Source organism: Stylophora pistillata, chromosome 2 (genome assembly GCF_964205215.1).
Source record: "Stylophora pistillata chromosome 2, jaStyPist1.2, whole genome shotgun sequence".
Taxonomy (NCBI): domain Eukaryota; kingdom Metazoa; phylum Cnidaria; class Anthozoa; order Scleractinia; family Pocilloporidae; genus Stylophora; species Stylophora pistillata.
The window spans coordinates 33,957,540-33,973,421 of NC_142520.1; the positions used below are offsets into that span (position 1 = coordinate 33,957,540).

Sequence of the window (15,882 nt, forward strand, 5' to 3'; positions counted from 1 at the left end):
ACGCGTCGTAGACATTTGCAAGTGTTTGCACTTCCATTCCCTCCTGAAAAACACTTGCCTAGACTGCGTCTTAGGGTTTTGACTGTTCCTTTTAGATTGGCGTTTTCGGATCTCACCCGTTACACTCTCTCTCGAGTCGATCGAGTTTTTCTTCACTTAAAAAGCTGCACACTTGCACAGGAACGCCGCTTTTTTTCTATTTCTTCGGAATAATTCGCATATTTTCTCGGCTTCTTTCTGACTGGTGGCTGACTTTTGCAAGAAAACTGGCTGCCGTGAGCTCTGTTACGTGCCATCAGGTCTCATCGTCGGCGAGTCGGCCGGCGATTTAATTAACAAAAATCTATAACTTTGAAGTAAACAACTCACGGCACGAGCCCGCGTTCTTTTTCTCAAGCAGTGTTACAAAGTAATGTAATCTGCGCATCTCTGAGATTTTCATGGGGTTACGGTTTCCATGGGTGGGGTACCTTTCCGTGAGGCCTAAAATTGCTCTTAGAATTTGTCATCGCTACGTTTGGTGCTGCGAGATGTAATACATATACATATCAGTCGGTACTTGCAGTAAAACAATTAATTACCGGTAAGAGCTTTGCAATGTAATAAGAAATTCATACAATAAAAATATTTCCACATCCATTACGAAATGAAATAGGTAGTTATTTCTGATTCTTTGGCTCTGTTGTGGTGAACAGTTTAGTTTCTTTATGAAATTTTGTCACTCGATTCCTTTCGCGAGGGAAGTCACATGAAATCACACGGGTAATGTTGAAGAAAGCCCAACAACACTCTGTCGTTATCTAACACGGAGAATTTCACCCACTGTGTGCAAAATAGAGTCTGGAAACATACTACAAAAGCACATCTCTCTACATAAAAAAGGGACAACTTATTATGTGACATTTTTAATGTCTCACTAAACTTAGCACGGGATTGCGTATAACCGCGTTGAGTTTCGCCATAGATTTCTCACCCGCAGACTTCTGAGCTGACGAGGATTGCAAATATCTTCTATATATGAAAGTATTACGTATCCAAAACGTGATAACTGGGGGAAAGAAACAGAACGTGGACGACAATTCTGTTTACGCAAGTTGAAAGATCGACTAAACAAGCAATACAGAGATGTTTACCGATCGATTCATGACATCCGCAGAGCATCCAAAACATGCCTGATGAGGATATCTTTTGTAGGAAACAACTGGTACTATTTAATTTCGTAGTTAATCCCCATTACAAGCGACGCAACTTCGATAACTCTATAACCATACCAAAGTTCTGTAGGAAGAGTACGGGGCTATTATCTTTCTTCCCCACCAGTGATGTAAGAGCGACCTAAAACAACCGCTGACATCGCTATTCTGAGCCGCCGTACTACGAGGCCAAAATACCATTTAAAACTGTTTTTTCGAGGCGAAGTTGAGCCCAAAGACTGAAGAAAACCTTTGAACATTGATATTTGAACTATAAGCTACAATTTAAAAATGATTCAATTTTCGACTTCAGTTCCCATTTAACAAGAAATATCGTACCTGTTTGATTGAAAGATCGGCCTGTGTAGAATGCATTAAAATTATATTCGCGAGAAGGGAAAAATCTTAACCACAGGTATCGTCCACTGGATCGCACTACAGCATTGTTTTTATAGCCACAGAATATACCAAGAACATTGGCTGACCGATTACTTCCATCACGGATTTGAAAATAGTAATCCCGCAGACATGGAAATGGAGACCACCAGAAGCTGCGCATGGTAAAGTTTAGTTCCACGTAGTGTCCCTTTGGAACTGAGAGAACACGTGTTGTCTGAAACGGAGGAACTCCCTTCCATCCTTTTGCTTTTTGAGGATACTTCAACAAAACTGTAAAAAGTGTAACAAGTCAGTCGATTAGCTAAACAAGAACAAGAATTGATAGATATCATAGATAAATACTAAATAGTATATGCTAAAAGAGGAAATAAAGTCTGCAGTTCTATATAACAAGGACCGCCATGTTAGACCAAAACGATATCTGTATATGGTACAAGTATCATTATTCCACTAATAAGATATCAGACCATTGAGTTTTATGGAGCATCCACCGCACGGCTGCAAATAATTCCTCTTTCAGAGCTAAAGTTCGACATGCCTCAGCTAGCTATTAAAAAACAGTCTACCATTCCAACCATGAACTTGTTAACGCTTTACGTGTAGTGAGCCCCTCTGAGGAAAGAGTTCCAAGTGGTTTAAAGTACTCTACTTCTTGCAGTTTACTTTGAAATTTGACTGTACAAAAGTAAATGCATTGGTAATATGTATGATCCATTCAGTCGATCATGCATATTACCTGTTTGGTTCAATTGGGTAGAGGGCGGGATTGTGTTGTGCGGGAGGTCGAGGGTTCGAGCCCCGGCCGGACCAATACTCATGGTCTTAAAATAACTGAGGAGAATTTGCTACCTTTCTATAATATGAATAAATGGATAGATATTCTAGTCTTCTCGGATAAGGACGAAAAAAAACCGTAGGCCCCGTCTCCTGCAAGGTTAGGGGTAGGAGACGTTAATTTCCCATCCTAATGTGTGGTGGATGTCCTCCCCGGGTGGGATGTGGGTTACTTGCACATTGTAAAGCGCTTGGAAGCATCTTCTTATGGACCATGCGCTATATAAATAATGAATTATTATTATCATTATTATTATTATTATAGCTCAAAGTGGGACCAGATAAAGGTTTTGGACCGCTTCCTCTTACCACCGAACAAGTTTACACCTCATGTTACATGACTATAAACATTTTGATCATACCAATTGAACGCTCGCCTCCCCAAATTCGTACCTCTCCCCGGATTACTCCTTTCCCTCCCATTAGCTAACAAATTACAATTCTAATTTGAATATATCAACAAAGTTGAAATGGTAAATTGGCCACCGTAAAGATTACAAAAGCTGACGTTTCGAGCGTTAGCCCTTCGTCGGAGCGAAGGGTGGCCAATCGCTACGGTGGCCAATTTACCATTTCAGCTTTGTTGATATATCCAAATTATTTCGTTACTCTCACCGACGCAGCCCCAAACAGTTTCTTTCGAAACTATCAGCCTTTATTCAAATTGCAATTCTCTTTGTTTTAGCTAACACTTTAGACAACAGCTGTGTACAGCCGAGGTGCTTACAGAAAAAAAGGATGAGACTCCACTTAGCCACTGAAAAAACCATCACGATGTGTTTCACTTTGTTTTCTGCAGAAGTAAAGTTAGTATGTTTAATTTTTTCTGTCTTATTTTTCAACAACAGGGGTTGGTACTTTTAATAGTTTCAAAGTAGCTCATTATTTTATACACAAGCTTTTTGGGTAAAAATTTTGAGGTTTTTAAAAATTAGTCTGAATTGGCTATATAACAAACGTACCCTTCTAAATGAAGCCGAAAAACTAAAAAAAATTGGTTTCTCCATTGAGTCACTTACATTATACAGTTAAAAGGAAAAATTCCTAATTGTCCTGAAACATTCCTCGTTTTTATTAAGAACAATGAAAAAGGCATGCGTTAGTCACTCGATCGCATGAAGGAAGTTACATCAAAACTTTCCGAAAAATACTTATAAAAAATACAGCTAATCAGATACCAATAAACTTTTTGCATGTGCATTAAAAAAATTACAATGTATGCTAGCAACTGGTAAAATAAAAGGACTGTCTCTGTCTTCTTAATAGCTGGTGTTAATACTTCGTAGGACATTTGAATATTGAGACTAACATTTTGGTTTATTCTAAAATTATTAACAGGATACTCAACATTATATCATACTTTTAGGTAGGTTTCTCCAGAAAATATTGCACGCGTACAAGGCAAAGTAAAAAAATTCAAATAGGATACTATCAGTTATTTTCCTTCGTAAGACGAAAGCGTTTCCCTCGAATGACCAAAATTATTCTTTTCAAAATCAAACCAAAGAAAGAAATATTGAAAGGGTTCTCTTCTGATTTGTGAGTAGCTCAGATGATTTAAATGTTAATTTAAGAACCTCTTTTCTCTTTTCTTTAAACCCCGGAGAGCAATGTTCCAGAGTACTTCAGACTATTCCGTAATGTTCCATTGTGTACCTTGTTGTGCTTAGTCATGCTGCTACTGTTTAACAGTTAGAATGTGATGTAATCATCTAGAATATTCTACACAATTCTAGACTGTTCTATATTGCGTATAGAAAGCAGTTGTTGTTGTCACTCGATAAACTCAAAATTCAACATAATGTGATTGATATTCTTTATTTTCATCAGGCCTTCCTAAAGATGTCCCAATGGTTATAATTTAAATATTGATTTAATGATCAATCTACATTACTTAAGGCTGGGCGGTTTATTTTGAATTTAATAAGAGATTCATTGTAATCAAACCAAAAAAAAGAAATTATGAAATTATAATTCAGAAAAATTCTAGAAGAATAGTGTTGAAAAAACTGTTTTTGCTCAAATAAAGACAGGTGTTTACACGTGTTTCCTCCCCTATGAGCTATCTTACTTTGTTTCTTCATATATGTTATTGACCAGCCGGCGGTCCGTATTGTGAAAAGCTGTGCCCGAGGTCTTGGATACCGCCCGAGGCCGTAGGCCGAGGGCTGTACTCAAGACAGAGGGCACAGTTGTTCCCAATACGGACCGACCTATGCTGGTCAATAACATTTTTATTTTTTTCTAACACATAAAAAAATGATTGCCATAAGAACTCGAGTGATTTAGGGCTACAAATACGAGTTTAATTACAGGAAAATCCTCCCTAAACTTAACAATTTGTTAGCGAGTGGATGATAAAGAAAACAGACGTTATCCAAAAAAAAAGAAAAAGAGAAATCTTTCACCGAAACATTTTTATTTGTAAAGGTAACTTAAAAGGCTTCCGAAGAAACTTTGAAACATTTTTTGATAAGTAACTGTCATGATGAGACACCTGTCAATTGAGGAGAAAAAGGCGTACGCGTTTGAACAAACAACAGTACTGGTATGACAAACACTCACGAGTTAAACAATTATGCGACGATCTTCTCATTAAAAAAAAACACGCGGAGATCTTTCGAAAAATATGAAGTCAATGAGACTTTTTCCGACTAGACACAATGGGATTTAATGCGACTTTTATTCATCGAATTCCTTCGGTTACTGCTTTGAAATTTTCGGTAGAGATGTCCAATATCAAGGGACTTGCAAGGAATAGGCGAAAGTGTATTTATAGAAGAACTTAGAACTTCACTCAACGTTTCACAAACCAACAAATTGTTTTGAAGAACTCAGATATTAACCATTGAGAGTGACATTGATTAACGAAGTCGTTAATCGCAATACGATGGTCCAGAAGGCTCACAGTTCAGTTCTGATTTTTCACAGTTCAGTTCTGATTTTGAAACAGTTCAGTTGATTCTCCGAACAGTTCAATTCTGACCTTTTGGAACAAAAGCTCCGCACTTGGCACTTCATCCGTCAGACCCGGGCTTCTAAGTCTAGAAAAATCGGGAGTTTTCGAACTAAACATAGCAGCGATCTTTGAGACGTGCAGTTAACAGTGTTCTAGAAGTAATAAAATGCCGCTACCAGTTTATTCACAATGTATGAATGTGAATGGTGTTTTATAGGATGACAGGTTAGAATTGATCTCCAGCTATTTTAAACAGGGATACAGCAACTTGGAAATCCTGGAATTTTTAAAACTACACGGAATAACGATAAGTATATCAACGCTGAAAAGACAACTTCGAACCGTAGGATTGTCAAGACGTCCATGAATATACCTCTTGATGAGCTTAAGGGTATCATAGAGAGGGAGCTCGGTGGCAGTGGCTGGTTCGTGGGCTACCGCAGGATATGGGCTAGACAGAGAAAGAAAGGATACTTGGTAAAGAGAATAACAGTCATGAAACTTTTGAGAGAGCTGGATCAAGAGGGAGTTGACAGCAGAAAAAGGAGACACTTTGCCGAAGAAAATACCATGCAAAAGGGCCCAACTTTGTTTGGCACATCGATGGCTATGACAAACTGAAACCTTGTGGATTCTGTGTGCCTGGAGCCATCGATGGATTTTCAAGGAGACTAATTTGGCTCGAGGTTGGTCCCACAAATAACAACCCTGAAGTTATCACTAAATTTTATCTTGATGCTGTAAAACAAGTCGGTGGTTTACCGAGAAAAGTGAGATCAGATGACGGAACTGAGAACAACATGGTTGCTGCAGTACATATATTTCTGAGGTCAAGCCACAGTGACGGGGATGCAGGTCTTGGGTGTTTTTTCACTGGTAGGTCCACAGCAAATCTGAGGATCGAGGCCTATTGGTCCCATCTAGCTAAGGATGGTCCTGGTTGGTGGATTAATTTTCTTAAAGATCTGCGTGACATGGGTCTATTTATTGACTCACGTCCAGTTCACGTTGACTGCATTCGATTTGCTTCATGCCTATTCTAAAGAATGAGCTATATCAAGTGGCAGAGTTTTGGAATCAACACAGAATATCGTCAAGCAAATTTGGCAACAGCAATGGTCCACGGGGACGACCTGATTGCTTGTTTTTTCTACCTCACCTGTACAGTACAGATGGCTACAAAACGGATGTAGACGAGGATGACGTTCAGGAGTTCTATGATCACTCCACAATGTGCCCACCTGACTACAGTGACAATTTTAAGGAATTTGCTCTAATTGTTATGAATGAACATCACCTTCCAGAGCCACACGATGTTAGCTCTGCTCTTGATCTCTATATGGAACTCCTCAAAGAGGTGGAAACGTTAACATAATTTTTTTCAAAGCATATCCTTCGAACGTGTTCTTCCAGTTTTGTAACCAACAACTCGAGCTTTTGGCATATTTCAAATTGCACCTGTATGTATAAAATTGATTTTCATTATCCCGACTGTCTCACTGAGAATGTAGAATCCTTAATGAGATATCTTAGAAGGAAAGACAAGGCAACACCGAAAATCCAACATCTTCCATCTTGAGCTGCAGGGGTGGTATTTTGTACACTTTTTTAGTCCAAGATGTGTTTAGTGTCATGGTTTTCACAAAAACAAGAAGAAAATCAATAAAATCATCTTCTAGTAGCTTTCCTTTTCACCCACCCTGTAATAAGCACTGGGGTGAAATGAGGACACTAATTCTATCTAATAGTAACTATTTTATTGGGAAAATGACAATTGTGTTTTTGTCTACACAGAAATAACTGCTAACAACTGTACATGTAAGTAGCAATCACTAAAAGATATCAGGACTGTCAAACTTATCATCAGGATAGGAACTTGACATATGCATAACACTATGTTAGGGCGATGTAGGTTAAGGGGGCTCGTCAGGCATCCTCGGTTGCCATGGCAACAATACAGTAGTGCTAAAAGCCCTTCTAAAACTCAGTTTTTGAAAGATATCTCAAAAACCAAGTCGGTGACCTAGTTCTTTTTTTTTTTAATTTATTTAACATCATCACAATATCTATCTGTATACGTGATATAAAAAAAACTAACTAGAAGAACTTGAATTATTTAGGAAAATGCTGTTTTAAAATGTAAAAAAATTTCCACTAGATAATCGTTACGCATTTAAGTTTTCTTCAGGAATGCGTAACGATGAAAATAATTTGAACACAAAAAATCAGGGTAGGTCATGGAATTTTCGCGATATTAGTTCATCACCTTAGCAAGCCTTATTTCCTATTTTTGCACTTTTAGCTCACACTCTTATATCTGGTCACGCGCTTTAAACGATACCGCTGACCTCAAGGGCTCATTTTCGCGAGGTTGAGTCCGTGTCCGCGCGATTGATTAACGGATGCCCTCAGCGCGGAAAAAATCGTTCATCCTGAAGATAGATTCACATTGTTTCGGGATTTTACACATTCCTGAAAAATAGGTCAGCATTTGAGACACAGAATGCTTACCGTTACGACAGTTGGAAATGTAAGAGCATCCCGGAGAGAATTCTCTTCCGGAATTCCTTATATGATGACAAGTTGATTTTGCAGATGGCGCCAATGCCAGTACTCCATTATTAAGGCCGTTATTGTTGAGTTTCTTGTACAGAGATTGTAGTGTAACATGAGACAAACCAGCATCTGCTAGCTTCTGGACCATGTTTGTCGAAAGATGAAGCTTTCCATCGAACGTCTGGATGGTATCCTGTCGTTGTTCCGAGATGGCTTGATCGAAGGCCTCATTCGGCGATGCACATTTACCAATCGACCGTTGTAAATGTTCATGTGCAACTTGAAGTGGACGAGTGAAAAAAAATTTGGAGTGAAAAGAATTTTCTTTGACGTCTTTCAGATTGTCGTGAGCGTCAAACTAAGCGGAAATCAGGGTTTCATGATCATATACAACAGTAACTTGTTGGTCGTCACAGATTTCGCGAATTTCCATATTTTCCGAGGTACTAGAGGTATGGACGAGCCTTGGCTTCATTTTCCTTTTTTTTCTTTGCAACTGTCATAACCGCGAACTTTCATTATTCCGTTTTAAATGGAAAACAAAACAAATTTTGCAATCCTTTCTTAACAAATGCGAGTTTGCATTTTCGTAGTTGTAATAATTACAGTTTATCGAGGGAAATATCGATAATCTTTCTCACAAGTTTAAGATGAATATTTTATTTTAAATTTACCGTTTATGATTGAATTAGAATTAAAGTCTCATCTACATTTTTACGATCTCTTGTTTACTGAAAATTATGTTCATTTTTATGGCAACATTTACACTTCTCCTTTTCCATTCATGAAACATACTGTAAATGTTTACATCAAATGGCAAATGTTTAAATCAAATGTTTACTGCAACAATGATTTCATTTTCCTTTTCATCTTCCCGCGAGCTGTTTAGGAAAGTTCTCGGTCATTTCATTTTATTAGAAATCAAATTCAATGCGAAACAAATCATAGCACTCAGAGGTATCGACTTAAATTTTTCGCGAAACAAAGTAAGACTTACCGAATGCACTCGTCGAGACTTTATTGATAGTGTGTCGGCTTCACCATCCTCCTTAAGCTTTAAGCTCGTTAAATAAATATTTTTTGACTACTTTCGGCAAGAGTCCTGCCATCCAAACATTTTCCTACCTACTTTCAAGAAGTAAACTTTCCATTTTTGTTTCTCAAACAACCACTTCCGCTGGAAACAATAGAGGCACCCGGCAAATTTGAAACGCGCATGGCGGCCATTTTTGTTTACAACTCGCCCGCGGATCTGATCGCGCGCGCCATCACTTATTTCTCTCGCGAGTAATCTGCTTGCGTGTCTCTTGGAACCCATTCTCCGCGCAGTTAAAAAAACCCTTTCGAGCCTTCTTAATATGTACCTAACTGGAGTGTTGTGTGAACTGAAACTGACAAAAGCTATAACTCAAACACTTCTGATGACAACAACTCAAAGCAACATTTAACCAGATGTTCACTGTCTGCTCCTTTCCTTAGCCTGAAATCTGAAGTCACCTCCTCCCATGATCTCTTATAATCTAACCTTAAATCAGAACTTTCTACCTGATGCACAACAGAGTAACGCAACATTGTACCCAGCTTGAAAACATGGCTGACACAGACCTCTGCTTCTGAGGCTGCAATAGTTAACACTAAAACAGTACTTACAGTTGAGAACAGAAAAGAAGGAGTTTCTAGGTCATTTCAGACATCAATTTTGTGCTTTCGAATTTAATACCCTGTTATTTACAGGGCATGATTCAACCCTTCGACAGTTGCTTTGTAACACAAAAAAACACTGATCAACAACTTAGGCCAATAAAGTTTCTTTCATACAATGTCCATTTTCCAGTTGTTCCAATTAAATATGTTTATGAAGTCTTCCCTTAATTCCACATAGTGTATGTGGATTGAATTTCTAAAAGGGTCCACAGGTGTGAGCAATGGGTCTTGCACTGAAACCCGCACACTTAATGAAAGTAACTTCTATTTTCTTGTCAATCATAATATCCATAGCTGTTGTAAATCGCGAAAAAACTGCAGGAGTTTTGGCATCTCCAGACCTCTTACAAATTGCTGCAAAAATTTAAATGCATCCTCTCCCCTTCATTTTGTGGATTTGAGGTGAGACAAGAGAGCACCTTTTTTGTTGTAGGTTTAAGACTGTCATAGAAGCCCTCGGCGGCTGAAATAGTTTGGAACTGGGGATACTGCTTCAACTGCTGTACAAAAGGTTGGAAAGAGACAATCATGAGATGTGGTTTCTGAACTAGTTCCTGCTTGGAAATTTCAAGAATGACTTGGTAACCACCCTTCTACACTTGAATCTTTCAAGAAAATCATAAATAAATTCATCCTCATCAGCTGGAAGCTGATTCTTTCTTATAATATCTACAATGAACTCCTCCTTCACTGGGGATAGGCATTTTGTGAATGAATCAACAAACATGGAATCCGGAACTTGGTTGCAAAAGAGGCAGTAGCATAAAAAGGCCTCTGACGAAAAGGTGGGGAAATAGGAAACAGACACAAACCCTTTTACTAAAATTCTCCCCACAGCCTCCCACTCCTCAACAAAGTGGTCATTTCTAACAAAGGGAACCCTTCCACTCTCTCCTATTGTCATGGAGATAGAAATTTCACTCCAGGATAAGGTGTACACTTCACAAATTACCCCAACACCCACACCCTGTTCAAACTCCCCCTTTTCATTAATCACCTTAAAATCAATATTACAGATGCATGATCGGTGATCTGTGAGAACTCTCTCCGGAAGATTTCCTGATGAAGAGGGACATGGACAGTTCTGCTCTACAGATGAATAATACAATATACAATACAATACAATGTTCTTTATTTCAAGAAGGTAAATACATGATTAACCCAGTAAAGAGTTTTCTAACAGAACAAAAATATGTTGATTCATTGACAAAATGCCTATCCCCAGTGGAGGAGGAGTCCATTGTAGATATTATAAGAAAGAATTCGAAAAATACATACATACAATAATTAATTGAATTTAACATTTAAAATGAAGTTTAAAAATAATACAATAAAAATGTCTAATTAGCATAGGATAAACAATATATTGCAACAAACTCAGGACGATCAGGAGAAATAGCAATTGCAGCAAAGCAGGAAACGGCATGCAGAGCAGCAAAGTTCTTCGAGATGGCCAACGGAATTGAGTTTTTGAATGAAAAGTTCGCGTAGCTTGCGCTTAAAAAAAGCAGAGAAAGAAATGGGAGCATTAGGCGAAACAGGAGGAGTTCTTACAAGCTGTTTGATCTCAAGAGGTAGTGCATTAAAAAGAATAGCAGCTACAAAGGAGAACAAGCACTTGCCGGAGTTTGTTCGGGGCTGAGGGACCACTAAGTTTCCCGATGCAGCACCCCTGGTCACATGGGCACTGTTTGCTGATACAAAGGAGAATTTCTCTTTAAGACATAGAGGGGCTTCAGAATTGACAAGAATAGAAAATAGTAGCTGGAGTTTTTTGTACTTAATAATGTCGCAAACAGGGATCCAGTGGAGTGTAGAAAATAACGAGACGGATGGAGTAAAACAGTCGGCTTGAAGTATTATTCTGGCAGCACGTTTTTGAACGCGAAGGAGGCAGAGGAGAAGTGTTTGAGAGCTGGAACCCCAGACACTAGAGTAGTAAACAAGCTAGCAAAGAATGCAGGCATTATAATAGTGTAGGGAACCCACCTGGGTAAGATATGGTTGAATTCTGCGTAGCAAGGTGATGCGGCTGTTGAGTTTTTTACACAGGGTCTCAAAGTGCCCTTCCCAGGAGAGGGTGTGGTCGAATGTTACTCCGAGCATTTTGGCCTCAGTAACCTGTTCTACCTCACCATCATTGACGGCTACATTAAGAGACTGAGATAATAAGGTATTAAGTTTTTTCGGAGATGGAACAAGCATAGATTTAGTTTTGGTGGCATTTAAGCTCATGCGATTAATATTTGCCCGGGCCGACACTTTCGCCGCAAGCTGATTTAAGTTGCGTTCTACTAACTGTACGGAAGAGCCAGTAGTAAGGATAGTTGTATCGTCGGCAAACATCATAAGACTTACATTAGAGACAGAGGACAGGTAGCAGGGCAAATCGTTAATAAATATAAGAAAAAATAGAGGCCCGAAGATACTCTCCTGAGGGACCCCCACGGACATAGGTAGTGGATCAGACATTGAACCCTTAAAGTAGTTTTCTGTGAGCGGTTGGTCAGGTAGGTGCAAAACCACTTATAGAAGACTCAGAGCAACCATACAGCTTAAGTTTGGAGAGTAAGGTAGTATGGTCCACTAAGTCAGAGGCCTTTTTTAAGTCAATTAAAAGTAGACCACTTAAAAGGCCCTGATCTGTGTTTGCAAGTAAGGTATCAGTAAGGTTAACTAGAGCAAACTTGCAAGAACGAAACCATATAAAGCCAAACTGAAAATCAGTGAGAAGGTCATGACAAGTAAGAAAATCATAGAAATTTGAGTGGACGTGGCGTTAGAGAATCTTTGAAACAATAGCAATGACAGAGATTGGGCGAGAATTTGAGCGGTCTAGAAGGGAGCCCTCCTTGAACAAAGGCATAACCTTGGCAACTTTCTAAGCATCCGAGAACACGCCAGAGGAGATACTGAGGTTAAAAACAGTTCTGAGTGAGTTTGAGATGGCAGGAGCTGCAATCTGGAGGAAACAGCCATCAACTCCGTCTAATCCAACGGCCTTCTTCGATTTTAGCCGAGAAAGACTGGACTCCACATCTTGTTCACTTATGGGTGTAATAGTGAAGAGGGACGCACTAGAAGGAAGTCTGGAAGCGACAAATTCTGAAATATAGTCCCAATTTGGGTACAAGGGAGCAACGCCGAGATCAACTGAGTAGGTAATATTGGCAAAGTGGTCGTTGAATTGATTCGCTATTTCAGTGTTGTCGTTCACAATATTACCGTTAACGCTTAAGTGCCCAGGAAGATTTGAGCATTTTGCGGGACTGATATTACGAATGATTCTCCAAATATTTTTAGGATTGTCAAGGTTGCTCTTGATTGCATTGCGATAAAACAACCGCTTCGCACTGCGTATCATATGAACTACTTTGTTTCTGGCGTGCCGGTAGGCATCCCAGTTTGAGGAGTTGTTATGAGCTAAAGCTAATTTATGCAAGCGGTTACGTTCCTTTATAGCAACACCTATTTCAGCACTAAACCAATCAGGTGGCCGAGGTCGTTTGATACGACAGGACTTCACAGGTGCGTGTGCGTCCAGGACATCGTTGAACAAAAGATACCATTGTTCAATAGCTTCACTTGGATCGTTAAACACCTCAAGTGTACTCCAGGGAGCACAAGAAAGGCCGTCTATGAAAGCGTCAATAGAAAGCGATTTGCGTGAGCGAATATGCAAAGTTTTATGGCCGGGCTGTTTAAAAATATTACTCCTGGAATTTAAAGATACAAAAATAGGAAGGTGATCACTTAATGACAGCGATAGAGTTCCAGAGTCTGTAAAAAAGTTTTTCTGGGAAACAAATATGTGGTCCAACAGAGAATTAGAAATAGGTCTGGTGGCTTTTGTTATTAATTGTTCAAAGCCCAGAGTTTGAAATATATTTAAATAGTTTTTAGTTGTACTTGGTCTTGGCATTTCCAGCAAGTCAAAATGAAAATCACCGAGTACGACTGTAGATAAATTTTTGCAGTCAGAGTGAGATAGCATTTCTTCCAGAAGACCCGTAAAAGCAACATTTGTAGAGGGAGGTCTGTAAACAAAACAAAACAAGCGTGACTTCGAACGGGGGAATTGAAGTTCAAGCCAAATGGTCTCGACCCCTTCAATTTCCAAGTCACTCCGTCTCTTTACATGAAGATGTGATGGAACATAGATCAATAAGCCACCACCAGCACCAGTGTGGCGATCTTCGCGAAACAAATTATAATTATCGACAGCCAAGGCAGCACTGGACCAGGAGTCATCAAGAAACGACTCACTGATGCCCAATATGAGATTTGGTTTGCCATGCCGATGACTAGCTACGGATGACAATAGTAATTTGATTTCATCTAACTTGTTCGACAAATGGCATATATTTAAGTGACAGATAGTCAAACCTTTTTTCGGGAGATCAGATACAAGATCCTCAGGAATTGCGGGTATTTCACTGTAATAATTTGGATGTATCAACAAAGTTGAAATGGTAAATTGGCCACCGTAACGATTACAAAAGCTGACGTTGGCCACCTGACAAAGCGATTGGTCTTGACAAAACTAGCGCGAGACTTCTTAAAATCTCAGCTCACACTATTGCACCATCTGTTGTTAAACTTTTGAATCTTTCAATTCGCACTGGTCAATTTCCCAAATTGTGGAAATGCGCGAAAATCACGGCATTGTTTAAGTCAGGTGACAGGACTAACTTTTCCAACTACCGCCCCATCTCAATCCTCCCTACATTAAGTAAGATTTTGGAAAGAGCGGTACACTTGCAGCTGTATCAGTACTTGATTACCAATCATTTATTGTCCAACAAGCAGTTTGGTTTCCGGAAGGGTCTCTCAACCACAACAGCTTTGACCTCATTTGCCGATGAGGTGCTCTTAAACATGGAACAAGGAAAGCTTTGCGGGGCTGTGTTCATCGATCTAACCAAGGCATTTGACACGGTAGACCATCAAATAATGTTATGCAAGCTATCCGAGATCGGCCTTTCTGAAACAGCTCTTTGCTGGTTCCGTTCTTACTTAACTGGTAGACAACAGCGCACTTCATGTGGAAATGAGTTATCTGAGGAACTTCCAGTCACGCATGGGGTGCCACAAGGTAGTATTTTAGGGCCTTTGTTATTTGTGATTTACATAAATAACTTGCCAAATGTGCTTAACTCCTGCTACGCGTCACTTTATGCAGACGATACTGTGATTTATTGCTATGGTACATCCTCAAATGAGTTGAGTGATAAGTTAAATAACGATCTACTAGGTGTGGCGAAATGGCTTCATGATCACAAACTGACTTTAAATTTGGACAAAACTAAATGCATGCTTATCGGTAGTAATAGGAAACACGAAAGCAAAGTAGATTTGTCTGTTTCAATTTTAGATCATAGTGTAAGTAATGTTCGCAGCTTTAAATACCTCGGTATACATATATCTTCGGATTTCACATGGACTGATCATATTGAACACCTAACTGGGAAAATCAATCAGAGGCTTGGGCTTCTCAAGCGTATAAAGCATTTATTGCCTTTCAGGGCGCGTTTACTTTTCTATAAAGGTCTTGTTATGCCCCTTTTTGAATATGCTGATCTAGTATGGGGCGATAAACATAATATTACCCTTATGTCTAGTTTGCAAGTTTTGCAAAATAAGGCCGCTAAAGTTATTTTAAATAGACCATTCTACTCATCCTCCACTGAGGCGTTAGCCGTTCTCAAGTGGTTGCCTCTAGAGAAAAGGCGATTTCAAAGAGGATGTGTACACGTATACAAACGCATAAATGGCCTAACTAATCACAATATGGACTTGATTAGACAAGAGGTACTTCATAGGCATAATACACGTAACAAAGGCAATTTTAGATTACCGCGTGTCAAAAGAAATTGGGGGAAGCCAAGATCACAATATCATGCCGTTTCCGATTTTAACTCCCTCAGACTATCAAAGACTCAAAGAATGTCAATAGTTTTAGACGTAATGTTTTTAAGTTTTTAATATAGCTACTTACGTTTAATTTTTATTCATACTTATTTTTAATATATTTTTTATTTTTAATTTTTTATGCATTTTTTGTATCCTTTTAATCTCTTTGCAATTTTATTGCTTTCTTGTTTCTACTATATATATCTAGTTTCGAGGTCCTTTTTGAAAACCATATCTGTTATGAAAAAGTTTCCTCAATAAAGATGATTACCGGTTTCGAGCGTATTTCATTGTGTTGCTCAGTAGCTTGTATGGCAGAGAATG

At 39.0% G+C, this 15,882-nt stretch overlaps 1 protein-coding gene and 1 pseudogene across 1 annotated transcript in view; one reads left to right on the forward strand and one right to left on the reverse strand.

The window, feature by feature from the left end:
- The window catches only part of LOC148739203 (uncharacterized), a 42,071-nt gene that overhangs the window by 13,556 nt on the left and 12,633 nt on the right, over positions 1-15,882 (reverse strand). Inside the window, exons 2-3 of the mRNA XM_088749439.1 lie at positions 3,154-3,219; positions 1,533-1,862 (exon numbers count right to left, since the gene is read on the reverse strand). Of these exons, the coding sequence (XP_088605565.1) occupies positions 1,533-1,862; positions 3,154-3,196 (373 nt within the window). The 5' untranslated portion in view covers positions 3,197-3,219. The remainder of the gene's footprint in view (positions 1-1,532; positions 1,863-3,153; positions 3,220-15,882) is intronic.
- On the forward strand, positions 5,749-6,867 carry LOC148739204 (uncharacterized; annotated as a pseudogene).